Source organism: Rhinolophus sinicus, chromosome 3 (genome assembly GCF_057876585.1).
Source record: "Rhinolophus sinicus isolate RSI-liver-muscle chromosome 3, RSI-T2T, whole genome shotgun sequence".
Lineage (NCBI taxonomy): Eukaryota > Metazoa > Chordata > Mammalia > Chiroptera > Rhinolophidae > Rhinolophus > Rhinolophus sinicus.
The window spans coordinates 42,051,280-42,078,719 of record NC_142503.1 but is presented as its reverse complement, the minus strand read 5'-3'; the positions used below and the strand labels follow the sequence as shown (position 1 = coordinate 42,078,719).

The window sequence follows — 27,440 nt, the reverse complement described above, 5'->3', positions numbered from 1 at the left end:
GAATTTTTCATTTAGCTTACAAGCACCTTTGGTTTGAACATTATTAATGCAAAAAAGGTTTGAGGATGATAGTAGGTATTAAAAACAGGAATGTTATTCTGTTTATTGTCTTCTGATAAAATTAATATATGCACATTGTTTAAAAAATTTTGGACAATATGGAAAGATATACAGAGACTGAAAATTTTACCTCCAAATATTACTACTGTTAACCTTTTGTTTATACCTTTCCAGTCTTTGGTTTTAGCCTTTGTGCGTGTGTATGTGTGTGTGCACATTTTTAAATAATAAGATCATATAATAAATGCTTTTTTTGTAGACTGTGAATTTGACTTAGGAGAATATCTCTTAGTATAGGGAACATTATATTTCAGAATTTTCACTAATATAACCAATCCCTTGAACATATTTCTATTCTTATTCTTTGTATACTGATTCCTTTTTTGTTCATGAAAAAGGATTTCTGGGTAAAGAAAAATCAAGTAAAATTTATTTTGATTCACAGTTGCCCATTATCTTCTAGAAAAATTCCACATATTCGTTTGTCTAATAAAAGTATGTCAGAGGAGTTTCCCCCTATTTCTTGCTAACACTATTATTTAGGTGTTAGATTTCACGACATTGGAATTACAGATGATTTACTATAATATGGGTAATTCATGATTGTCTTACTTATAGATCTCTGGGATGATTCCTAATGTAGGTAAATGGAAATTATTAATTTTTAATTTCAGAATGACATTATGCCTGTCTCAAACTCAGTGCCTGAAGATGTGGGAAAAGCTGACCAATTAAAAGATGAAGGTGAATATTTCATAGAAAAATTTTTTAGTTAGTAAAACTTTCTGAAACTCTGGCGAAGGTGACTCTGTCAATCGACAAAATTCTGGTTTACACTGCCAGACTGGGTTGTCATAACTCACATGGCATTTGTGAAACAGGAATGAATGTGACAGGGAAGAAGCCTGAAAATATAGAACAGCCTGTGGGCCACATAGGTGTATGGCTTGCTTTAAGAGAAGCAGATCTGTCATGCGTAAAACTTGCAAAACTACTTAAGGGTGATTACTTGTAACTGTATTTGCTATGTATACTCTAGGATTCCAATTCTTCTTCATGCTTAATCAAAAGATGACAATGATTTGCAGTATTTTAAGTTTCATATATTTAGTGTTTTTGATTCTTTGAAATTTATTAAGTGCATAAGGCACTTGATGTGTTTATTAGCTAGCACATTGTGACTATATTATCAAATTTTCTAATCGTGAATATTGAAGCATTGTTGATTTTAATAAATAAGTCATTGTTGTGTGAAAACAGATGGCCGTGAGAGGTGGTCAAGCATAAGGTTACTCCAAGCTGTATGTTACACTTATTGGTGTTAATTAAGGCTTCTGGCCAACTAACACCTTCCTGGAAGGTGGCTTTCAAATATTTTTTGTGTGCTTTGCTTCTGAAGAACTCTGGTATAGTCTGATGAAACCAAGAAGAGAGTACATTGTTGTTATTCCCTGACACATCACAGAAATATAGACATCTCTCATAAGGTTGTTTTGATAATTAAAGGAGACAATTTTATAGGAGAGTACCATGTAACTATAAAGTGCTGTATAATGGTTAGTTAGATCTATCTGAATTTTTTCATATTATTTTGTGAATTGCAGCTTTTTTCATTAATGTGTATAAATGTATCTATATGTATACATACATTTGAAGTGGTTTACCGGAAAAGCCATAAAATGGGTTTTAATAATAATAAATAATAATAATAATAATGATAAAATGCTACACTGAGACCAAAAGGCCCAACAGTAACAAGGAAATCCCAATAACTCAGAAAATGTAAATCTTTTTATATGGAAGAAGCAAATCTATTTAAGTACTTAGGCTAATGTAGTTAACTTTGTGCTCAGTCATAAAAGCTATGTTATCCTCTTAGCTGCCTTAGAAGCTTATATTCATTTTGTGGGGGGTGGTGGGGAGAAAAATTAGTTTTTTTAACTTTTAAAAAACAGCCTTATTGAGTTATAATTCACATACCATGCAATTTACTCCTTTAAAGTATGCAAATTCCTTGGTTTCTAGTATATTCAGAGTTGTGAAGTTATCACCATAATTATAGAACATTTTTATCACCCCAAAAGAAACCGTCGTGTACTCATTAGGAGTCATTCTTTGTATGTATTTCTGATTCTTAATTTGCAGTAACTTCTTGTGATTTTAGATGCTTTTATCTACCTGCATTTAATTTCATCGTCCTATTTCTGTTCCCTGCAAATTTACACCCTCCTCCCATTGAGTAGCTAATGATCTATTAAAAAAGAAAGTTAATAGGAGAGCTTCTGTTTTAGGGCCAGCTGGAAGGAACAATAGAGGCTTCTGGGATGCAAATCCTTCCTCCTAATCCTACTGTTTTAAAATCTTCCATTTTGAACACTGGCACTTAAAAGTGAACAGGGCACTTTTCTGTTGAATGGAATATGAAAGATAGCCAATGAGAAATTCCTTATTTTACTGGCCAGTTGTTAACCTAGCTAACTTATTGTGATGTATCTGCAGATGTTCTTCCTGAAAATCAGTATCCTGTAGGCTAGCCATGGTATCTGAAATTCTGTCTTTCTAGAAATTAATCTCCAATAATCTCCCTTTTAAAAAGAATCTGTGTCTGGAAGAAATAGCACATATACATGTTATCTGCCCATCACATGTTAGCGTGATCAGCTTTCCCAGCTTACCAACACAGCAGAGCTCTGAGGGCTTGGTTACTTAGCAGATGTATATTTTGACAAGGAAGAAGTGGAATACAAGTCCAGATGGGGGAGGGTGTTGCGTTGGCTCTAAAAGGAAGGAGAGAGATGAAGATAAAAAGAAGGTAAGAAGAGATTAGATTTTGCCATGAGATAATCGCAATTGTTGCCTTTACTCATGTATTGAAGCCTGAATTTTATAAATACAAACATTAATATAATAATTTATTTCCTGTGTGACTGAAAAATCATGTTGCTGACCTTCGTATTATTGTAGTTTCTATGATTAAAACTTATCTTTCAGACTTTATATTTTTCTTGTATATTGTACTTACTATACCTTCTGATTATTTTAGGCAATAACCACATGAAAGAAGAAAATTATGCTGCTGCAGTAGATTGTTACACACAAGCGATAGAACTGGATCCTAATAATGCGGTTTATTATTGCAACAGGTAAACTGGCACTATTGTGGCATGTTTATAGTTCTAGAACATTTGCATTAACGTTCTGAAGGAGAACTGTAAAATTTATTTATTTAGAAAATTTTGGAAGTTCAGAAAAGTATAAAAAAGGAAAACAGTAAACTCACCACTTTGAGGCACCCACTGTTACTAACCTTTTGGCATATTTTGTTTGATGTGTAATCAATTTTAGATTCAGCTTTATTCATTAGGCATATCATAAACATGTTCTTCTATTATTGAAATCCTTCATCAACATTATTTAAATTGATATAAATTAGTCTATTATTACTTCTTTTATAAGTATTATTACTACTTATAAAATCTTTTTAATATTTCCAGCACCTATCACTGTGGCTGACAAACACTCAGTGTTCTTTTAATAAGTGGATAGATGTATCTTAATTTACTTATCTGTTGACCTACTGGAAGACATTGAAGTTGTCCTTTTTTTTTCTTCAATATTTTAAAGCCGCAATGAACATCTTTGTTTCTAAAATTATTTTCTGATTTTTTTAAACTTGAGTTATCCTTGGAAATGCACTCGGGAGGTCTAACTGTATAAACATCTAAAAATTGTTCATGCAAATTGGAAAGTTATTCCAATTTCTTTTAAAATATTTTGAAAATTAATTTGCTCCCCTAGGAGTGTATGAGTGTATATGTTTTTACCTGTTTTATACCTTTATCAGCACTAAGTACATGAATTATTTATTATTAATTTAATAATGTTATTTTAATAGTAATTGTTCTAATTTATACTTAATTTCTAGTGAGGTAGGGTATTTTAAAAATGTTGGCCATTTTTTCCCCCTCTAAATTATCTATTTGTACCTGTGCCAGGCCTTACCCTGTTTGACCTCAGACTTCTTTCTTTCCTTGTTCTATCCCTTTTAAAAGGGGTCTGACCCCTACCAGCTGCATTTTGCTGGCTCCTTTGTCACTTGAGTTTTGCCTGGGTTTAGCCATGGGACATGCTGGCTGGCAGGAGTTTGGACAGAATGAAAGGAGAAGTTGGGCTATTTCTTCTCCTCTTTTTACATCAGGGAGTTTATCCAGCAGGGGCTGCTTCTCATCCTTGTCTTCAGCTCCCACGCAAGATACCTGCTATGATCCCAGCTTTTGCCAGGTGATGTTGGGTTTTGGACTTTGTCCTGTTTTAGGGAGTAATGGCTTCCCGCTGTCGCTAATCTCTGGATTGCTGTGCCGCCTTCCCCCCATTTGGCACCTCAGCTCTTCTATCAGCTATGTAATGAATTCCTTGCACTAAATTACTCTGTTTTAAATATACAGTTCCAATAGAACTTTCTGTAATGATGAAAATGTTTATATCTGAATCGTCTAATACAGTAACCACTAGCCACCGTGGCTGTTGAGCACTTGAAATACGGCTAGTGCAATTGAGGACCTAAATTGTGAACGTTTAATTTAATATCAATTTAAATTAATTTAAATTCAGTAGCTGCATGTGGCTTGTGGCCACTGTACTGGACAGCACAGCTCTATATTAAAGATACAATCCCTTTGTCCTCAGTGTACAGCTTATTGCTTGCCTTTTAAAGGATGTTCTTCACATGTAAAAGTTTTAAATATTTATATAGAAAAATTTGTTTTCCTTTTTTTTTTTTGAGTTTTACTCCAATGTGTTTAGGCATAAAGCTCTCCCCATTTACAGACTTGACAAATCACTTCTATTTTCTTATTTTTCCTTTACATTTAAATTTTATCATTGCAAGTCGATTTTGGTGACTGGTATGAATGTTTTAACCAATCTGAAGCTTTTTATAACAGTGCCTTATAAAGATGACCTTTCATTATATAGTAAGTTCTTACATTTGAACGAGATCTTTAAGTTAATTTGGCCTTTCATTGAGTTATTCTTACCATATTAGGGTATTCGTACTCTTCTGAGATAGTCCCTTCTCCGCCGACTTTTTCTTTTGTGGTTATTTTTGTTAGAAAATTCTGTCTTCTTTATATTCACACTGAATTTGTTTTCATGTAGCTCCTGTAGCTTCACTCAGTAGGCTTTATTTTTATTCTTAAGGGCATTTATTTACAGAATATGTATGTTTCTTCTTTTTTTATCACAGTACTCGACGGTTTGAAGTTTTCTACCATGTTCATTTGAGTTCTTTTCTCCGTGTTAAATGTTCGCAGCTTCTTCAATAACTTTTCAGATTGTACAGCTTTATGTCTTGCACTTTTGCTCTAAACTTGTTTCAGTTTACCTGTATCTATTACTGTGTAGCTCCAGAAGTTAACACAGTTTATCTGGCATTGGTCTGAGAGAACAGTCTTGTAGGGCTTTCGCTTAATCTACTTCTAGATAACATAATTGTATGTTAGCATTTTATAGCATTATTTACTAAATTCATATTTTGCTTTTGGTTTATTAAAGCCTCTCTTTGTTTTTCACACATTCTCTCTATCCCAGGGGTGTCCAAACTTTTTTCAACGATTTTCACCAAGGGCCATATGCGGTAAAATACACAAACAGCCGGGCCACTCACTCGAGGTAAAGTACGTATTGCCTCACCTGGTTTATTTAAGTAAACTAAATATATTTTTGGAATTTGCTGCGGGCCAATTAACAATGGATTGCGGGCCACAGTTGGCCTGCGGGCCGCAGTTTGGACACCCCTGCTCTATCCTATCATTCAATCATGTATTCATTTGACATGTTCTTGCCAAACACCTGCTGTGTACCCGTGTTCTTACTGGAGGTAAAGTTGGTTGTCTGGATTCAAATGCAGGATCTTACAGCTTATCCTTGTAGATTTTTATCTTGCTACAGTCTCTTATTCATAATCTTTTTGGATCATTTGTAAAGTAATGTATTTGCTTTTGCTCCTAGTTTCATGTCACCCACAAATGTGAGAAGACTACTGTGTCTACATTATGTTGACTACATGATGTCAGTTATGAAGTCAGCGAAGGGAGCAATCATAGGGAAGTGATTAAGAGCTGGGGTTCTGAGCCAGACTCTTTGGATTCTAATTTTCGGCTCTGCCACTTACTACCTTTGTGACCTTGAGCAAATTACCTAACATGTGTATGCCTTAGTTTCCTCTTGGTAAAATGTGGATAATAGTATTTACCTGATAGGATTGTTGTAGAGATCAAATAGTTAATACAAATAAACTGCTAGTAAAGTGTCTCGTAAAGAGAGTTGTACACAACAATAGCTACTACCATTATTATTTGTGCAATGTGTTTTTTTTTTTTTTTTTGCCCTGATCAGAATATAAACAGATTCCAAATTTATTGGGTCCAAATATGTTGTCAGTTGTTTTTCTCTGATGTATCAGTCTAGTGGTAACCCTGTTAAAATAAAAAGGAAATGATGTTAGTTTGATAGGCCTTGTTCTGAATTAAGCTAGTGTCATTTTCCTTCCCTTTCATCGTTTGTAATATTTTTAATAAAAATTTTCAAAATTTAAAAAAGTTTGCAATGAATACGCATGCATACATAGATTTTGCCATTTTTAGTATAGTTGCTATATCACATATTTATTTATCTTTCTGTGCCTCTATTCATTATTTATCTTATTTTTCATGCATTTCTAGGTAAATTGCATCCATCAGTCCCCTTTTCCTTAAATACATTAGCATGTATCTCATTAACTAGAGTTCAAAATTTAACATTTTTTTTGTGGTAAAATTTACATGCAGTAAAATGCACAAATATTAACTGGACTTTCACTGAGTTTTGACAGATGCATATACCCATGTAACTTAAAACCCCTAACAAGTACTGAAAATTACCATCAGCCCAGAAAGTTTCACATGCTCTTTCAGAATCAGTTGTCTAAAACACTCGCCAGAGGCAACCATTGTTTTGGGTTTTTTTTTCCACCATAGATTAAATTTATTCTCATTTAAAATATCACATGAAAGGAATCATACAATATGTACTTTTTCGTGGGGGACTTTTTTAGCTCAGCATAATGGTTTTGAGATTCAACCATGTTGTTGCATGTATCAGTGGTTCATTCTTTTTTTTTAATTGCTAAGTAATATTTTCATTGTTTGAATGTACCACAGTTTGCTTAGCCATTTTCCTTTTCATGGTCACCTGAGCTGCTATTAGTTTTTTCTCTTGTTTTTGTGGTTTATAGTTGTTGTTTGTCTAAGAGTTGGATCCATATGGATTTACTTGACGATACTGGAAACCTACATTTTCTTTCTTCACACAAAAATCCCATTATTAACCTGTTCTAATATTTTAACCCAGAAAAATAGAAAATCCAAATAATTTGTGGAGAATGAATTCCCCAAGCTGTGGTTTTATGTTTGAATTTCATTCTCTGTAATTAGATGTAATTACATAATATTTTAATTTAGCATGTGAAATCTTGAAATACATTTAGTAGCATCATAAAATGTTATGACCAGATAGATATAAATGTTACCAGAAAATTGCTTATTTATAAAGCACAGTGAGCCATACACTTTTCACTATGAATATGGTAAATCTGAGCCTAAATCAATCATTCATTTTTAATGAGATTAAGGCTCATTAGTAGTCTTAGGCCCACTAGTGCTGTATTAGAGGATGTTCTTGGCAGTAACTATGCTTGCTTTTCATTTAATTATTGTTAACTTGAAGTCAATAACTATACTTCTCTTTCGCATTTAAATGATATATTTATTGACGAGTTCAGTAATAGAGCATGCAATTTAATATTAAATAATTAGAAAACTGTATTTGATACACGTATTAAATAAAGCTTTAGGATCTTTTTTTTAAGACTCTAGTAGCTATAAATATCTCAATAGCCTGTAATCTTGCCAACTGCCCCTTGCTATTTTTCTTAGCCAGTTGGCTGCCAAGAGTTGGAAGCTCAGAATAGCAGATCTAAATCTTCCTTTTGATACTAATTTTTACAGTTTTATTACTAATCAAAATATTGTTCTTATATTAAACTTACTAGGAGGAACCCTAGTATACCGTTTATAGAAGTGACTTTTTATATGTTAGAAAATGATCAGTTGGCACAGGTCTTTCTTTTCTAACATTTTTCTTCTATTTTGACCTTTTAGGATTCTAATGATGCTTTAGGCTCAGCTTAGATACCAGGAAAACCTGAGTCCTTCCTTGAAAACCTGTTAATTATTTTTGCTTTTTTTCTATACTCCTAGCACTTACGATGATATGTAACATTTATGTAACTTGATCATATACTCTGTCTTATCTTACAGTTATGTGCACACTTGTTTTATTTCTTCAGGTGAAGGGCAGAGATTGGATCTTGTATCTATTTGTATCTCCTATAGTACCTATAGTACCTCACAGGAGTTCTGCTAATTTTTATAGGGTACATGGAGGACTACAGAAGAAATATAAGAAATTTCCATCAATGTTGAAGTGATTAAGCACTCACATTAACACTTTATACATAAAACAACAAACGATTGAGTATAGGTCTAAAACATTTCTAAGTACTTTACAATATTAAATGATGTTTCATATTAAACTAGATAGTTTTCTATGTCTTCTGTCCCTAGATAATATTCTTATTTCTTTTGTACAATGTCATTGCTGAGTACATTACTTTACCCATAGCAGTCTCATGTTTCTGGGGTGGTTGGATGGTTGAATGACTGAAGCAATAAACAGAATTGAAGATAGACAGGAAAGAGAGCGTGATGGAAAGAATTTGTCTGGAAGGCTTCTCCCGTGATGGGGAATTTGAGTTGGAGCTGGATTTGATGGACAGCTAAAACTTGGAAAGACAGAGGAAGGGGGGAAGCCATTTTAAGTTGGAAAGTGTACTTTGAAAGGCAAAATTAGGAATCATTAGGGCATTGTACCAAGGAATGCTAGTGACAGCGTGAACTCTGAGAAAGATAGGAACAGAGACCACATTGTTTTGTATTTTGTTTTTTGTTTTCACCTCCATAGCACCATGTAGTCATTAGGTTCACTGGGATTTGGACTTGGTTTGTTGAACTTGGCGTTGAATCTCACTCAGTTCAGCCCCTTACTAGCTGTGTGACCTTGGGCAGCCACTTAACCTTTTTGAGCCTCAATTTCCTCACTTGTAAAATAGAGATAATGCTAACCAGTTCTCAGGGTAGTTGTGAGGAGCAATAATGTATATATATATATATAGTCCCTAGCATAGTCCTAGGCCTTTAATATCTGTTTCTTTGAAAAACAATGTCATTCCTAGTTGTAGGAACAGGTTTTTGCGATAATTTATTTAGCAGGATACATATAGTGTGGGAAATGTAAGATACCTGTGATTTCTTGTTTGCCTTATTTTCTATAAAAACAGAGCACAAGTAATATTCATGCTCTTGCTCTAACAAGCTAAAGAAAGCAAGGTTGTTTGAAAATATGGGAACTTGAACTGTATTGTCCTGCTGGAATTCCATTAGTTATGCCCTGATAACCAGACGGCAGGGGCAGAGAGAGCAGACCACATTGTTATTCAGGTCACACACTGGCATGTTTGGCCTCATCTCACAGGAGATTAAAATGTAGCCTGACTTCTCTTCCCTTTCCTGGCTTCAGAGGTTCAGTCTCTCTCCTCTTTCTTTTGTGAATGAGGCAAATCCGCTTCCATCCTAGCTTGCAGTTTGTATGTAAAGCGAAAGTTATCAAGATTGAAACTGTCATTCTATTCCCATCTGCCCACTCTTTCTGGATCTGATTCTCCCTGCTGTATTCCTGGTTTTATTATCAGTATCTGAATCCAGAGATCAGGGTGTCTTCCTCTGTTTCCCTGTCCCTATATTTCCCAAGTAACTCATTTGTTACCCCCTCCTTTTTCATCACTGCTCCCTTAGTCCAGGTTCTTAACTTTTCTAAACTAGTGGCTTCCCATTTCTACTTGCACTTCCCACTCCATTCTTCTGCCAAAAGGATCTTTCTAAATTGTGACATTAATCATCTGACTCTTGGCTTTCTGTTCACTAGTTCCAGATGCCTACATGATTGAATTTAAGCTTCTCAGCATGATACATAAAATCTTTTATAATCTAGGCTCTTCCTTTTCTTTTCACTTTATTATTTTTTCTTCCTACTCCATTCCTCTTCTCTCTACTTTCTATGCACTTGTAATGTGAAATTTACTGATCTCTTAAAAATACCATGGTGGGACTTTTATCCATGCTTTTATGTACTCCTTCCTGTGTCTAGAATATTTCCTACTTTATCTAATTGGTCAACTGCTGGTCATCCTTCAAGACCCTTTAGGTGTTGCTTCTCTTGGGAAGACTTGCTTAATTTCTTTTCTACGCAACCTCCTGACCATGCCCCTATGCCTCCCCTGCCATGTCCTGTGAAGTGGTGCTGCCCAATATGGTAGCTCCTGGCTACAGGTGGTTGTTTAACTGTAAATTATTACAATTAATAAAATAAAAAATTCAGGTCCTCAATGGCACTAGCTTATTTCAAGTACTCTTTAGTTACACGTGGCTAGGGGCTACAGTATTGGATAGCACAGATAAAGAACTTTTCTATCACAGAAAGTTCTATTAAACAGCTCTGCATAGGGTTAAACCACACCTTTCTCTGTTGTCCCTTCCTTTGATACTTCCATTGTTGTATTTATCATACTGTTTATTTATTTACATGTCTATTTCCCTATTAGACAGTGAAAGATTGGAGAGCAGAGATATATTTTTTTCATCTCTTATATTTGGTTTTGAGGTCAGTGTTTAGCTGATTATAGATATTCAACAAAAGTTTGAGTTGAATTGATTCAGTGAATTTTAGAAGGCAGAATTGCCTCAACTTGAAGACTTCTCATGGTGAAGCAGTCATATGGCAGCATGTGAGATAGATATATATATATATATATATATATATATATATATATATATATAATTTAAAACTTATTTATAAACTATTTAAAATTACTGTAAAAGTAATATGATGAAGATCCATACACATGTACCCTAAAATCAGTAGTAACTAACATTCTGCCATTTTTACTTCCTCTATCTCTCTGTCTCTATGTGGGTGAGTGAGTGTGTGTGTGTGTGTGTGTGTGTGTGTGTGTGTATAAAATTACAACTTTCTTGCTGATCCTAAGTACACAAATTATATCTCCTAAGAATAAGGATATATTCCACATTAGTGTCATATGATTCACATGTAAGAAAATTAGCATTAATACTGAAATATCTCAAAAAAAAATACTGAAATTTCTCCAACTTTCCTCCAAATACCTTCTATAGCTATGTCTTGATCCAGAATCCAGTCAAGGCTCATGAATTGCATTTTGATATTTCACTTTAGTCTCTCTTAATCTAGAAAATATCCTTGTCTTTTTTTATTGTTTTTCATGACATAGACTTTTTGAAGAATTCAGGCCAATGATATTATAGAATGTGCCTTATTCTAGATTTGTGCGATTGTTTACTCATGATTAAATTTAGGTTAAATTTTGGTATGAAGTCTTCATAAATGATTATGTGTACCATTTATTGAATTAAATTAGAAGGCACATAATTTCAAACTGTTCCATTAATGGTGTTCTAAGTTTGATATCTTGGGGTGGTGACCACCATTTCTATTATTCCTTTTGTAATTAAAAATAATCTGTGGTGTCAGATCATGTGAACATCCTGTTTCCCGACAGTCTTTTACTCAATGTTTTATCATCCGTTCAATGATCTTTTCCTAAATCATTAATACGCTGATAGTTACAAAATGATGATTTTCTAATTTTATCATATCCTTTACATATATTTCCTTATGTATTTCTGTAGAGAGCTTTCTTCCCTTTACCCCCTTTTCTGTTTTCCTCCTCCTTTCTCCTCCCCCAACTTTTTGGAGTATAATTATAAATTCATAAATTTTAAAATATTCACTATTCAATGTGTTATAATAAGTTACCCTTTTTATTATTTTTGTATTTAAATTATCCCCATTTGGCTAGGGAGAGCCCCTTTAAACTGGCTGTGTGTCCTTTTATATAACTTCATTTGTTTTTGAATACTTGGTTGCTTTCTGAGACAAGTTACTGTGTTTCCCTGAAAATAAGACCTAGCCAGACAATCAGCTCTAATGCGTCTTTTGGACCAAAAATTAATATAATACCCAGTCTTATTTTACTATAAGACCTGGTCTTATAAGACCCGGTATATAAATATGATATAATATAATATAATATTATATATATATAATACCGTGTAGGTCTTATTTTCGGGGAAACACGGTATTCCAGATTTGCCTTGTACTTTCTCTGCCCTAGATGTGGGTTCAGCTATTTCTACTAATGGTATTTAAAAACCAAGATCTGGTTGCAAGAGGTTATCATTGCTATTCAAGTGTTACTGCTTCCAGGTCCTTTTAGAACTAGGAAATATTCTTTTTGAAAAGTCATCCGTTTATACAGATAACATCAATTCACATTCCAGTGTCACAGTGTCCAGTGTTTTTCAATCCCTTTAAACTTCAACCTGTGTGTGATTATGTCTTAAGTGATATTTATACAATTTGAGAATTTGATTTTTATCTAGGCAACTTTGTAATTACTTGTATATTTGAATTGTTTTCTGCTATCTTATTTTTTTAGGTTTTTTTCCTTCCCCCTGGCTTTTTTTTTTGGAGGGGGGGCTTTTCTTGTATTGACTGGGTTATTTTATTTCATTTTTTCCTTCATAATTATTTGAAAGTGATAATTCTATCCTCTTCTTTTAGTGACCATCTTGTCATGCTGTTAGTTTGTATTATTCCATCAAATAAACCCATACTTCTTTTTCACATAAACTACCAAAATAGGTTTGTTGATTCCTGTACTTTTTTTTAAAGTGCAGCAAAGGAGACTGTATACTTCTTTCAAGTTTTGTAATCTTAGTTTGAGAAGTAAGGGTCTCAGTCATGCTATAAAAAGAAAAGCTGACAGAAAAACGGATTCACCTCCAGCTTTCTTTATAGCCTGCCAGCTCCCTCCAAATCCCAACCCCAGGAATCTAAGCAATATTGAAGCAGGAATATTAGTTTGATTACTGCTCTATCTATTATGCCTAGAAAAGTGTGTGTGCATTAGCTAACCCTCAATAGATATATTAGTTAAATGAAGAAAGTATAACTATGTAGTCTGGAGAAGAATGAATGGGGTGGTAGTGGGAAGCAGGGCAGGGGACACGTTGGAACTTTTCAGTTGGAAGGACTTGCACGTTGAACAGAAATTCTACTGGTCTGCTAGTGCCCTGAGGGTTGGAGTCAGCCCACTGTAGGGAAACAGAGAGCTGTCTGCTCTCAAGATTGTGTAGAGGGGTAGTGAGTGCGTTCATTATATTGTCAGGTCCCAGTTATCCCAGCAGAGTTTTGTTAGAAGTAAGCTGGAAGGGATTAAACAGTCCTTAATTGCTCTGAGATTCTGTGCTAAGTAGATGGAATACATTGCCATCCTTCATTTACAGCCAGATTTAGGCACACAGGTAAGTTGGATTTTTTAACTTAGATTTGCTAGGTGATCTTAACCGTACTAGGAAAGTGATCATTTAATGGCACAGCACTCTGAGAAGCCGTTCTCAGTGTGCCTCCCTAGTGACACCAAATGTCCTAGTGTTTTCAGTTTGGGCAAATTAAAAAGGCAATAAATAGGTAGATCAGTTGTGTGGTCCGCATGTTTGTCTTTTCTATAGCAGAGCAAACAGTGAAAGGCAGCCTGCATATTTTCTCTGAATTTTGTTTTCATTAGATTATAGAACTATCTTAGACAGTTTGATTCAGATGTTTACTGGGAGTGATATACAAATTGGGACAAGGGAAATGTAGTTTTATTAGAACCTGAAAATCTAAATTAATGCCTTGAAGGCTGCTTATCATAAAACTCTCTTTTCTTTCTCTTAGGGCTGCTGCTCAGAGTAAATTAGGTCACTACACAGATGCAATAAAGGATTGTGAAAAAGCAATAGCAATTGATTCAAAGTACAGCAAGGCCTATGGGAGAATGGGGTAAGTTCAAAGTCGTGCCAAGTTGTATCAGATATGCTGTTCTTAATGGCTTGGTTTTGAATTTCCTGCTTAATATTGCATCCTCTCAACTAACAAAAAGATAAAATATACATTGAGGGAGAAAATCACTGCAGTTTCTGTGATTTGGGAGAGAAATGATTAGTTATATGGTGAATGGTTGGTTGTTAGAGAAAATCATATAGCCATAATGAGTAGACTCACTTCATGTTTAAGGCTACAAATCTCATGAGCACTCAGATTTTGGCAGACAGTCCTACTCTACTTCCTCCTAAATTCACTGTACCGCTCTCTAGTTGATTGCTTGACACCTACTCTTCTCTCTTCAAATTTCTACTACATCCTCCATGGCGACTCTCAGTTGATGATATTGCTTTGTACCTGAGAAAATAGAGGCATTTTGAAGAAAAGGAGCTCATCTTCCTACTTCCAAATCAAACTACCTGCACTTGTGTCCACACAGACTGCCTTTTCTACTGTTAAAATGGAAGGGTTCTTACCTAAGACTAATGCCTCCTTCATTCATGCTTCAGATCTCATCCCTTTGTACCTTCTCCATCCTCTCCTTTCTTTTCTCCAACATCAGTTTTCCTGTCTCTAACAGTGATGATGACCGCATGTGAAAAGGTCGTACAGAATCAGACACTGGAATCATCCTTTCACAGGCTGCGTCATTTCTCAGTTCCTCTTTCTCTTCAAAGCCCCTGATAGCTGTTTGTACTTACTGTCTGATCTTCATCCTCTCTCATTCTCTCGGCTCACTCGTCTATATCACTCAGCTGAGAGCTCTGCTCAAGTTCACCAGTGTCTATGTTTTGCCAAGGCCAAAGTTTAGTTCTGTATCCTCTCCCTACCCGTCTTTTCATATTTGGCATGATCAACTTATTTTATTTTTTTGAAAATCAAATACAAAAGGTGTTATTTCTGAAATCATTCTTTAGGCTTGTGTGACACCACAATTCCTGGTTTTCCTTTCTTTCACTGGCTGCTCTTTTCCAGTCTCCCTTATTGCTTCTTCCTTTTTCTGCCCCCTTTAAATAACAGTGTGCTTCAGGGCTCTGGCCTTTCCTCTGCTGCCAGTCTCTCAGGTTCTTCTCTCTTCTGATTTTATCCTGTCCCATGGTTTTGAATTCCATCTATAGTTGATACTCATTATTCATGGATTCTGTATTTATGAATTCACCTACTTGCTGAACTATTTTTGTAACCCCAACTCAATATTCATTGTGCTTTTGTGTTCATTCACAGTGTGGTGAAAATTTTGAGTCACTTGACGTGCGAGATCTGAGCTGAGGTCAGATAAAGCGATGCCCTGCCTTTTTGTTTTAGCGCTCAAGCTGTAAATGGTGTCCTTTTTGCAGTTTATTTAGTGATATATATATATATATATATATTGCATTTTGTGCCTTTTGTTGATTTCCCTGTTTACAATGGATCCAAATGTTGGCTGAAGTATTTTCTAGTGTTCCTAAGTACAAGAAGGTTGTAATGTGCCTTATGAAAAAAAATACACGTTAGGTAAGTTTTGTTCAGGCATGAATTAGTACTATTGGCTTTAAGTTCAATGCTAATGAATCAATACTATATATTCAATAAGGTTTCCACAAGCAGAAAAACCCATAAAACAAGGTTATGTATTGATTGGTCGGCGAAAATGTTGTGACCACAGGAACCTAACCCCATATTTCCCCTAGGAGCAATTGTTTAGTGTTTGCTAAATCAGTGTTTGTGGTAGCTTTATAGAACATAACTACTCTGAATAATGAGAAATCAACCGTACATGTTGATGGATCTCTTAAGTTATTACATATCTTAAATTATATGTCTGAATGCCATATTAATATTCAACTTCTTTTCATCTCCATTTATATGTTTAATAGGTATTTTAAACTTAACATGTCCCATACAGAACTCTTGTTCTCTTCTTCTATCTTTCCCATCTCAGTAAATGTTACTATCATTCACCTACCAGTGCTCAGGTCGAAAGTCTAGGTGTCATCCTTCATTCTTATATCTGACACATTTTATCAGTAAGTCCTGTTAATTCCAATTTCCACACATATCTTGAATTCAAGCACTGATTGCTATTTTGCTTATCACCCTAGTCCAAATTACCATCTCTGACCTAGGCTACTGCAATGGCTTCCTAACTGGTCTCCCTGCCTCCATGCCCTGCCCTGCCCCGCCTCCCCTCTTTGTGGAGCCTCTGGAGACCAGCCAAAGAGAGCTTTCTAAACCGTAAATCAGATCATGTCACTCCACTGCAACCAGAATAAAAGCCAGACTCCAAACCATGGCCCTATATTATCTGGCACCTGATTACTCCCTGACATCATCTTTCTACACTTTGATTTCTGTTCTCCCTCCTCATCCTTTGTCCCGTTGCCTAAGCACACCAACCTTACGTCATTCTCAGGCCTTTTGCGTTTACTGCCGCTTCTATTTAGGATGCTCCTGCCATGATTTTCAAATGACTGCTTCCTTCTCATCTTTCAGGTCTTTTCAATGTGGCTGCATTTGAGCAGCTCCCTTATTCATTCTCTTTAATATTATTATTTTATTTGCATATTTGTTGCTTGTCTTCCCCAGGTAGAATGACATTTTCTTAAACTCAAGAACTTTACCTTTTTCATTGTGGAATCTAAAATTGTGCCTTGTGCACAATAAGGTTTCAATAAGTATTTATTGACTGCTGATTAATTGAGGACTTTGATGAAGTATCTTTCATGGTTGACTGGTAGAAAACTAATTAGTGTCTGAGAATTTCTCTGTGGGTAAGCACTGTATTTTATTGAGATCAGAGGTCTGTGAGGTAATTGGTGTAATTTGTTAAAAACAAACCTAGAGCAAATTAAAAAAACCTCAATACTATCTTTCCATATATACCGTTATTGTTTAGTTGTGAAGTCATTTTCCAATAAATAAACTCTAACTCAGTGGAAGAAAACAAAAAAATTTAACAACTCTAGACTAGAAGAAAAATGTTATTTGACTGGTAAATGATGCTAATTTTATCTATCTAACAAGTAACATGTCTTGTTCAGGAATAGTCGGATGATAGCCCACAGTCTATTTTTATCTTTTATGGTGAACTGATATTTACTGTGACTCAGTGTCTCTGCTAGGAAGTAGGAAGAAAGCGTGACCTTACGAAGCACAAATCTAGTTCAGAGTCCTTGAAGTGGTTTTAGCATCATGGAGGTATGTAACCACAAGATTGTTAGTCAGTTCATACCTTTATGGAGCTTAATCATTTATAAAGCAAATTACTTCACATATTAGTCTTAAAAATGGAAGGGTAGGTACGGTTCATTTCTAAGCATTAGGTTCATGATTAATATGGGACAGCCAAGGTGTCAGCAAGCAGAATGGAGAGATTCCAGGCTTACAGAATCTTAGAATTAAAAGTAATTTTAGGGATATTTCTGTGAACCATAGTATAATGAATAGACTAAGTATAATTTGGATTCAAATTGAATACCAAGGCAGAAATTGGACAATGTGTGTGATGTCCTGATGTTCTTTAATCATGTATCTTACACTCTGTTACTCTGTTCTTTTCAGGCTGGCCCTTACTGCCATGAATAAATTTGAAGAAGCAGTTACAAGTTACCAAAAGGCACTAGATCTTGACCCTGAAAATGATTCCTATAAGTCAAATCTGAAAATAGCAGAACAGAAGTTAAGAGAGGTATCCAGTCCGGTAAGTTATTAATGTTAAATGAGTGAAGTATTTTCTGTCATTCACAATTTATTGTAATTAAATTTCAGTGGTTAGTATAATTCTCAGATATTATAATTGTTTTACAGACAGGAACTGGATTGAGCTTTGACATGGCTAGTTTAATAAATAATCCAGCATTCATTAGTATGGTGAGTATATTTCCTTTTCTGCTCTGCTGGCTGTTTTCCATAAAGCTGTATTATTCCAAAACTTTTTAGAAGTAAATAAGGGAGCCTTTGTGATGGCGGTGGTAACATAACAGAGTGGTGATGTAATGCTGTGGCTGAGGTTTTTCATCTGCCCGTGTACCTGTTTATGAGAAAGCCATGGACAGACTTCAGGAAGCCCGTGGATTCCCTGAAATTGTATATAAACATTTTTGTACCTGTGGATATGTGCATTTTTCTAGGGAATCCTTATTTTTTGTCAGGTTGGCATAGGGGTCTGCATGTCTACAAAAGGTTAAAAACCATTCTTTCACATGAAAATAGCCCTAGGAAAATATCTAATAATTGGGGTCTGAGGATCTTGGCTATTGTGGCTCCCAAGCTCTCCTGTCAGCATTATCTGCTTCCTTTCTATCTTAAGAGTTTATTTGAACTTTTAATGTAATTCTCATTTATATGTACCCCATCTTTCAAACCAACAAAATCACTTATAGATCTTTTTGAAAACACACATGCTCTTGTCTGATATGTGGAAACTCTGGTTTAGTGGCGCAGGTTGTTACCTGGGCAGATAAAGCTCCTTAGGTGACTGCATACCTCTGGCTGAGAACTATTGTACCAGATGCTGCACCCTTGGAAGGCAGCCCCACTTCTTACTCATCTTTGTTTCCATAAAAAAATGTCTTGCATCCACTAAATCTTCAGTTGAGATGAAGTGTACAGATGGCTCATTCCTAGTGAGATAAAAAAGTCTTTTGAACATTTGCTAGGTTTGTAGCAGTTGGTAGTTTAAAATTGTTAGTTGAAGTCTTTGTAGACAGTAGTTAATTTTTGAATCACTGACTCTAAATGAGGTATTTGGAAAGCCATCTCTTGCTTTTATTATCAGGGAAATAATGTTCGACTAATTTACAAGTAATTCGGTAACTCTTTGTGTCTCAGGATTGAGGCCAACCAATTTAAGTGGGTCTTACTACCTAAATACAACAGATGTGTCTCTCTGAGGTTTTGTCTTTTCAACATTGTTGCCCAATTTTAGGCCTCAGGTTGTGCTATTGCAGCAGGGTACGAAAATGGATTTCTTTTGGTTTCTGATTTGGCTTAGCCCTCAAGATGCCAAGTACTGAAGTGAGGTGTGGGTTAAAAACATTGTGTGACTCTTCAAATGGGTCAGTTTGATAGAGATTAAAGGAGGAGTTTTGGAGACAGCTGTTAGAGTTACTACTGTCTACAAAGATTAGACTAAAACTAAATTTTACGTGAATATTGTCAACTACCAATTTGAGGCAAGAAAAATTTATTTATGCTTTCAAAATGGAACGTTTCAAAAGTGTATGTGTATAAACAGTTCCCCTCCTACTTAAGGATGGGAAGGATTGAAACTGTTATGCCCCAGGGAACAAGGTCTTAAGAGTACTCTTTTGAAGTGGACCCTCTCAAGTGTAGGAGGTTCTTTAACTATACCTTTAAAGTTTCTTTCTCCTTCTGACTTTATTGATCTGATCAGTAGTAATAAGTATACTGCTGTCAATATCCTTATAGTGTTGTGTAATCTCTCTATCCTTGCAACATGTTTTAAATGACATTTTTTTCTAGTACCTTTTTCATATTACCCATTCATTTTGTATAGCACACTAAAACACTACAAAATCTTAGTACATTCATGGTTTAGCTTTCATTCCTGTTTGGTTTCTTAAAAATCTTTGTTAAAGTTCCCTAAATATTAACTACCTTTAACGAGAGATGCCGTTTTTCAATTCCAGGCAGCAAGTTTAATGCAGAACCCTCAAGTTCAACAGCTGTAAGTATGTCGAAAGAAAGAATTACATTTTCCCCCTTCCACTTGGCAGGATCCTAATTTGAGCACATCAGCTCCAAAATGATAAAACTGCCCTGTACGCCAGTCAATTGGAACTTACACACACACATTTGCCCTAACTTCTTACACAATGTACGTATATTCAAGTGACTGTCCTTGGCCATTATCTTACCTGTAAAGAATGTATGCCAATCTCTTGCCTACTCTAGAATGTCAGGAATGATGACAAATGCCATTGGGGGACCTGCTGCTGGAGTTGGAGGCCTAACTGACCTGTCCAGCCTCATCCAAGCGTAAGTGTTACTTAAAACAGAAATAGTAAAAACGTGTGTTTTACATTTTGTCAATGAAGGGACCAGGGATTTCTTTTTTAACTTTTACTGTTAGTATCTGTGGCCTCACTAGTTATTAAATCTAAAAAGTTGACAAGTTGGAATTTTCAGACTGAAGGGCAGGAATATAGAAGATCTGGATCCAAGAAAAAGTTTTCTGGCAGATTTGAATAGCTACTCAAGGATGAAGATGAAAGTCAAATAGCTACTTAACATATACTTTCATTTAGGTCCACCTATATATTTCAAAATCACATATTACATATATTAATGTTCAATTTAGGAGACTATTACGAAAAAGTAATTCTGGTTTTTGCAGTTATTTTTAACCTTTTAAACCGCAATTACTTTTGCACCAACCTAATATATTGTTTTTCAGTGTGTGTCATCACTAAAGGGACTCCTTGTATCTTCTCATTACCTTCACTTCCATCCATGTTGCTTAAGATACTGTACTCTGCATTTTGAATGTGTGTGTGACGCTGTCACTGAAAATTTTATACGAAGCCACAAATACCATTTGCTGTTTGTGATCATGACCACATAACACCATTTGCAATATTGCATTTTTTTTTAAGTGGCATGATTATAGTGATGTCTAACACTTGCAACTGAGGGTCACACTTCAGGAATTTGTATTAAATTTTTTGCCTTTCTAAAAATCAGTTCTATTCAGTGACTTCTCTGCACATCCCAAAAAGAGTGTGACACCTGTCATGAAGACTATTAAGACTTGACTAAAAGAGCAAATACCTTGCTTTATGTTTGAGCACATACAATAAAAGCGTGTACATTTTAGCCCTCTGCTTATTTGTGGTTAAGCACCAGATGGGATGAATTTCACCCAATTCAGGAACTCATTTTTTAGCTTGGGTGTTTCGTTTCTTATAAAAAGCAATGCCCTATAATAATACCATCTGGAGGCATTGGTAAACTTGCAGATACTAAAGCTGTGATTCTAAAACTTGTTTTTATAGAAAAAGTTCTCTTTGGGTGGTACCCACATCCTTTGCAGTTCTTTCTGCATCAGTGTTGTGAGACTGGAAATCCCCTCATTCATACCGCTTTGCCTCTTTACTTACAGGGGACAGCAGTTTGCTCAGCAGATACAGCAACAGAATCCTGAACTTATAGAACAGCTGAGAAATCACATCCGGAGCAGATCCTTCAGCAGCAGCACCGAAGACCATTCCTGACTTGGCCAGGGACCCCAGTCCAGAGTGTAAATGGTTATGGCTCTGAAGTGTTTGCTGTACATAGTGACCAAAAACCAAAAACAAAAACCCTGAGGAATAAATCTGTCTAGACAGTAGGTTTATCACAAACAGACTTGAACATAACATGACTTCTTTGTAAACGAATCATCAGTAGCCTTGTTAAGTGGCAGTACAGCACTGGACAGCGCACCATTTTCAAATCTTCATCATTGTATTTGTACATTAGACTTAATAACAGAGTGTATCGATTGAACAGTAAGGCTCTTTTATTGGTGAGCTCTCTAGCTCCAAATTCCCTTAAGCAAACTTTTTTGAAAGGGGAGATGACTAAGAGGAAAGGTTTCTCATGCTGGGTTAGAAGTGTACTTGCCACTGAGCAGCATGTCTGGAGAGAAGAAATTTTTTACCTAGGTTTAGCTTTGATAAGGATGTCAGTCACGCATACATACCCTAGGGGCAGGACTGTCTTTAATGCTACTTGTTCTGATGGGTAACAGGGAATCCTGGGAGCTGGTGGAAAGCAGCATTTAGTGGAAGGGTTGTTGTTTTGAAAAGAAAAAATAGATGCTGTGAATGTATAAAAAGTGAAGTAGGTAGGATGCTCAGGTTTTCTTCACAGTTCTTAACTAACCTTGCCTGCAGTTTTGTATTGGTACCATTAGCATGGCCAGTTATGCTAAATACATAATAAAATACATTTAGGAATCCTTAATGGTACTGGTTAGGTCAGTTGTATAACTATTCAGTTTAACTAGCACAATTTCCTCAGTGGTAACCTTACCATCGAAACTCTCAAATATACCTACATTTAAATAAGCCAATGACTTGGCCCTTAAGGATTTTCTAAGTGGTGTTTAGTTATGTGCCCATAAACACCATGTTGTTTTTTTTAAACAGTAATTATTTGATGGATAACAAAAAGCATCTATCACTAACAATTCTTGTTCATGTAATCCTCTGCTATGATTTGGTTTGGCATGTTGGTTTTATGCTTCACCTTAATTTGATACAACTTAAACATAATAGGGGGCTTAAAATATACTGCAATTAGAATACATATCAGTTTGTGGAGAGAAATGGCATTGTTAGGTATTAATGACATGGCTCTAACTACAGTGATGGGTGAGACTGTTCTAATTCCAACTGGAATTTCTTTTGTTTGTTAATTATGGAATTGGTTAAGTTGGGCAGACTTGTCATGATTTCACAAGTGCTTGAGAGAAAACAAAAATAAAGTAATGCTGATGATCAGGGCCTTACTCTAACTATTCTCAAAAGACTACTTATTATCTTGAAGTTTAAAAACCAATGTTTCCTTTCTTTCCCTTTGTGAGATTAGACCAGTGGTTCTATAATTTCACTGTAAGAATCATCACCAGGGTATTTATTAAAAATGCAGATGCAGGACCACACTTTCAATTTTTATTTAGTAAGTCCTATAATAAGGAATCACCATTTTAAACAGTATACCAGGTGGTTCTGCTATAGATCCAAAGACTCTAAATTAGAGCAGCACTAGGTTAGAAATTTCTCCTCAGTGAGACCAGCAAATACCTAATCCCCCTGAGTTCAGGCTACAATGAAGACCTATACAAACACATAGTTTTGGCCGGAGAAGAGCAGGACTTGAGTCTTAGGCCCTCTGAATTAAATGTCCTATATTCCATCTAAATTAACTTAATTTTTCATAAGTTAAATTCAGCTTCTAGTGTTCAAGTGTTATACAAAATGAAGTACTAAATGAAAGTGATGACTGATGAAAAAAAGCAAAGTTGATCCTTAATTAAAATTAGTCACTCTTATTCAGTGTTCAGTAAATAAAAGTTTCTAGTATAACCATCTTGAGTGCATTAAAAATGCTTTCAGGTTGATAAAATTGGTAAGCCTCCAGCTTACTGACTAGGAAAATAGAGAAAATACAAATCAACAGTATTAGAAGTGAAAGGAGATATTACTGCAGATATCCTGTAGACATTAAAAGGATCATTTGAAAATAACACAACGAACTCTAGGTCCATATATTTAACAACTTAGACAAAATAAATCTCACAGAAGAAATAGATATCTTCCAGAAAAGAAAACTACAATAACCCCAAATGATTTCAATGGGGAATTCTGCCAAACACTTAAGGTAAAATAATATCAACGCTATACAATCTCTTCCAGAAAATAGAAGAGGAAGAAACATTTCCAAACTCATTTTATATACCTATTACTCTAATACCAAAATCAGACAAAGACATTATATGAAAAAACACTTTAAAACAATGTCTTGATTTGCTAGTATCTGTTGTGAAGGTAGTCATTCATTTTATAAGAAGTAATGGGAAGTGGTGTTTTTCTTCCTTTTTTCTATTCCAGTTTGGGTTTTTTTGCTAATATACCACCTATAACAAATTCATTCTAGACGATATCTGTCCACTTACCTGGATTTCCATTGAATTACAGCCAGTTTTGCTTTTCAAGTACCTTCATCACGTTGGAATCACTGCATTTCGAAAAAGTTTTGTGTAGTTGGATTTGCTAGCTATTCTTAAAATTTTAAGGAATGCCCCCAATAGCATTCTTCCTTATCTAGAACAAGACAGCATTGAGGAAAATCTTTATATACAGTCTACTTAGGAATGATTAACTCCCATTAACCACATTTCAGTGTAGAAGCTGTAGCTGTTATCATGCTGTTAAACTTAAAATGTCATTTTTATGCAAATTACATTTTCATTTAATATGCCAAATTGTTTATCTAATTTTTATAATATGGTGTAAACAGGTCCTTTCTAAGATGACATTATCTAACCTTTACTTAAAGAATGAACAATATGTGTCTAGGTTATTGCTTATAAAGAGACTTTGTAATTAAGTCAAATTATATAGCACATTTCAAGTGACCATTATATATATGTTACTTTTAAAATTTGAAACAGAGTAAAATAGAAGGCTCAGTCATGAAAAGATGCTTAACAAACAATCAAAACACCCAGTGCAATGGCTATAAAATCTTATTCGTCACTTAATCAATCTTATTCATTTTGGAAGACAGACAGACATTTTATACTTCTTGTACTTTATTTTGCACAGACATTTCATTATCATTCCAATTTAAGGGGCAAATCTCATTCCAAATATAACTTTAACTTTGGACCAGTTTGTCATTGCAATCGATAATTATGCATTTAAGAAAAAACAATTTTTGTATTTGACTTAATGTACTCTTACATTTAAGCAATTATATATACATCCTTGAGCTGCAATTTACCAAAATAAGTTTTTATTTAACAGCATTACCTTTTGTTTTCCTGACAAAACATTGAAACTTTTAGTACATTCATGTTGCAAAGTTGTTTAGAATCTTAACTTTTCACTGTTTTGTTCATGGCATAAGTAAATTAGTGTAATTACATGCAGAAATAGAAAGTTTAATAATATGACATAATTTAGAGTTCAAAATCAAATATCAGAAGCTGGAAATCCTTTAAATATGCCTATGAAAATAAGTGGCTTATTTTTTAATGGGAATAAAAACAGGACTTTTGGACTTAAAAATTATCAGGCTTCTTAATTAAAAGTTAGCAGAGTAATTAATCAACAGTCTAAGAAATAAAACCAATTCTGATCTGCTGTAACTGAAACTTAGATGTGTGTGTTTGTATGTATACACAAACACAGATACATACCAATACAATCATTTTGAAAACAACTGGCCAAATTCATACTGTGTTAGCAAATGTAAGGTTACAGGAGGGCTAGCCCTGTTGTTTTAAACATTTTCTGTTGACTGAGGAGCTGGGATAAACATGGGGTTAAATGAAATATTTCTAAAAGTATTATACAAATTCTAAAGTATGAAGAAATAGCTGTATCTTCTAGATCGAGGCCTGCAACTATGGCCTGCAGGCCAGCTGCCCGGTTTTGTAAACACCACTGTGTTCCTGTTGCCTACTGGATACTCACATACTACAAAAGCAGTGGGGTATTTTCAACAGAAACCACATGGCCTCCAAAGCCTAAAATATTTAGTATCCGACTCTTGACATAAAAATTTTCCTAATCCCTGTTCCAGGGACACATGGCCTCAAATACAGAGCTTTTGCAAAACAAAGTCCAATGGTCTTCTAAAATGAAATCAAACAGACGTTGTGTAGAAAATGTACAAATGTTAATTTAGCATATAACTTACAAGATAAAATCAGTAGATGGTTTTTTTGAAAACAAATACTTAGTACTTTATCTGTTGTAAAGGAAAGAAATTTAAATAATATATACTTATTTTTGCTGTTGATCATTTTACAAAGATGACAAGAATACAGAAAGTTCTGTTGAAACTCAATGAAAAGCGTAACACTGGAAATTTTCTTCAGCTTTCCACTTTAATGGCCGAAGATACCACACAGACTTGTGCGATGTCATCATATTCATATGTTCTCTTTAAAAACGTGTCTGTTAGTCTTAAGCCGGAGATGCTCTATTGAGAGAAAGATACAGGCCTAAGTTTCATTCATTGGTAATTACTAGAGAAAATATGGATATAATATATGACTATGGGTTAATGGCCCCCAACTATTGAAATTATTGAAAAGAGAGCATACTTGCAGTCCCTGTACTGAAGACAGTAGAGTAAGAGCAAGGCAGAGAGAAGAACTTGGATGTAACTTTCCAAGCTGTCTTCCTGAAATGCCGCACCAGTGGATAGAATTGGTATTGCACATTTCCAAAACCAGATCCATAGTCCTTTCACTGCTGGAGGAATCAGAAAAATAGGAATAAATCTTGTTCCTTTCACAAAGAGGTATGCGATATTCTTCCACTACTGTCAGCAAATTTGTTTTCTGGGTGTCTCGGACAATAAAAGCCAGAAACAGAAATGAAAATATGTCATTTTTATTTCTCTTAAGAAAAAGAATCAGGAAAATGAAAGGAGATGGCATTTTCTAGGGTTTAAAGTGGCACTGAGACTAATCTGCCTGTCTGGATGTTGGCCTTCTGGTTCTGTTACTGAATACCGGATCCCTGCTGCTGATGTTAACAGTGTTGTCATTTCTCTGGGAGACTTCCAGACACCTGTGTCTATCTCGTTGCTATGCATCCTTCCGATTTCTGTAGGTACTCCATAGGAAAGAAAGAGATAACACTGAGTCTGGTCTAGTGCTTCTGCTATTTATGTTTCTTTACCATGCAGATAACATAGAAAGTGACTGACAACATTTACAAGAAGTAAATATTATTCGGTTATGTTCACTTTACCATGAAAAGCCTGCTTCTGCTTATAATTAACATCACCAGTTCAGCTTAAACATGTTAAAAAAAAAAACTGTTAATGAAAGTAGCATTTTTTAAAAAAACACACAAAAGGCTCATGATAAAAAAGTTTCTTACTCTACCACCATTCATGACTACTTTCAACTCTTTTAGCTTTTTTCCCCTCATAGATGGCTTCATATTTTAAAATACTTAAATTTTAAATGTTAATTTATTGATTTTTGGACATAATGATTTAATGATATTTAGCTTTTATATGCCTCTGTCTCCCCAACAAACATTTTAAATAGCCACTATGTGGCACAGTCCAGGTTAAATGAATTACATGAATTTTCTCATTAAATTTCACAAAAATCCTTTAAGTATATTGTACGTGTGTGCACGCGCACACGTGTGTGTTGGGGGCAGGGTAAATCCCATTTTTATAGATGAGGAAACTGACAATCTAAGAAATAAGTGCTTTTTAGAAAAAAGTTATTTGAATCACAAAGTTAAAATGAACACCGAAAGAAACTGAATTCATTTTTTACAGCACTTTGTCTTTTGGTCAATATCTGATTTGCTATACCTCAAAAACCTCAAAAAATCCAAAAGCACACTGTAAATGCACAGGATCTTTACCCTGTGTGTGGTGTTCACTGAGCAACTATGATGTGGCAGTGCAGAATAAGACAGGATCCCTTCTCTTGAAAAATTCAGTCTAGTAAGGAAGAGACTAATAACTGTAGCAATATATGAATGTCATTAAGAATGATATTAAAATTTGTTATG

General features: G+C 34.9%; 2 protein-coding genes across 6 annotated transcripts in view; one reads left to right on the top strand and one right to left on the bottom strand.

The window, feature by feature from the left end:
- Positions 1–25,042, top strand: part of SGTB (small glutamine rich tetratricopeptide repeat co-chaperone beta) — a 35,715-nt gene extending 10,673 nt beyond the window's left edge. The window contains exons 4-11 of one of the 2 annotated variants that reach the window (XM_019743982.3): positions 735–804; positions 3,104–3,203; positions 14,032–14,136; positions 17,719–17,857; positions 17,965–18,027; positions 19,809–19,846; positions 20,074–20,157; positions 21,281–22,678. In XM_019743982.3, the coding sequence (XP_019599541.1) occupies positions 735–804; positions 3,104–3,203; positions 14,032–14,136; positions 17,719–17,857; positions 17,965–18,027; positions 19,809–19,846; positions 20,074–20,157; positions 21,281–21,392 (711 nt within the window). In that variant the 3' untranslated portion in view covers positions 21,393–22,678. Of the gene's footprint in view, positions 1–734; positions 805–3,103; positions 3,204–14,031; positions 14,137–17,718; positions 17,858–17,964; positions 18,028–19,808; positions 19,847–20,073; positions 20,158–21,280 lie in introns of both variants that reach the window. The other variant, XM_019743991.3, reaches the window with a different exon arrangement.
- The window catches only part of TRAPPC13 (trafficking protein particle complex subunit 13), a 34,979-nt gene continuing 31,999 nt past the window's right edge, over positions 24,461–27,440 (bottom strand). For 2 of the 4 annotated variants that reach the window (XM_019743941.3, XM_019743960.3), the window contains 2 exons: positions 26,000–26,150; positions 24,461–25,875 (listed from right to left, as the gene is read on the bottom strand). In XM_019743941.3, coding sequence (XP_019599500.1) covers positions 25,768–25,875; positions 26,000–26,150 — 259 coding nt within the window. In that variant the 3' untranslated portion in view covers positions 24,461–25,767. The remainder of the gene's footprint in view (positions 25,876–25,999; positions 26,151–27,440) is intronic. The other 2 variants (XM_019743951.3, XM_019743969.3) reach the window with 1 other exon arrangement.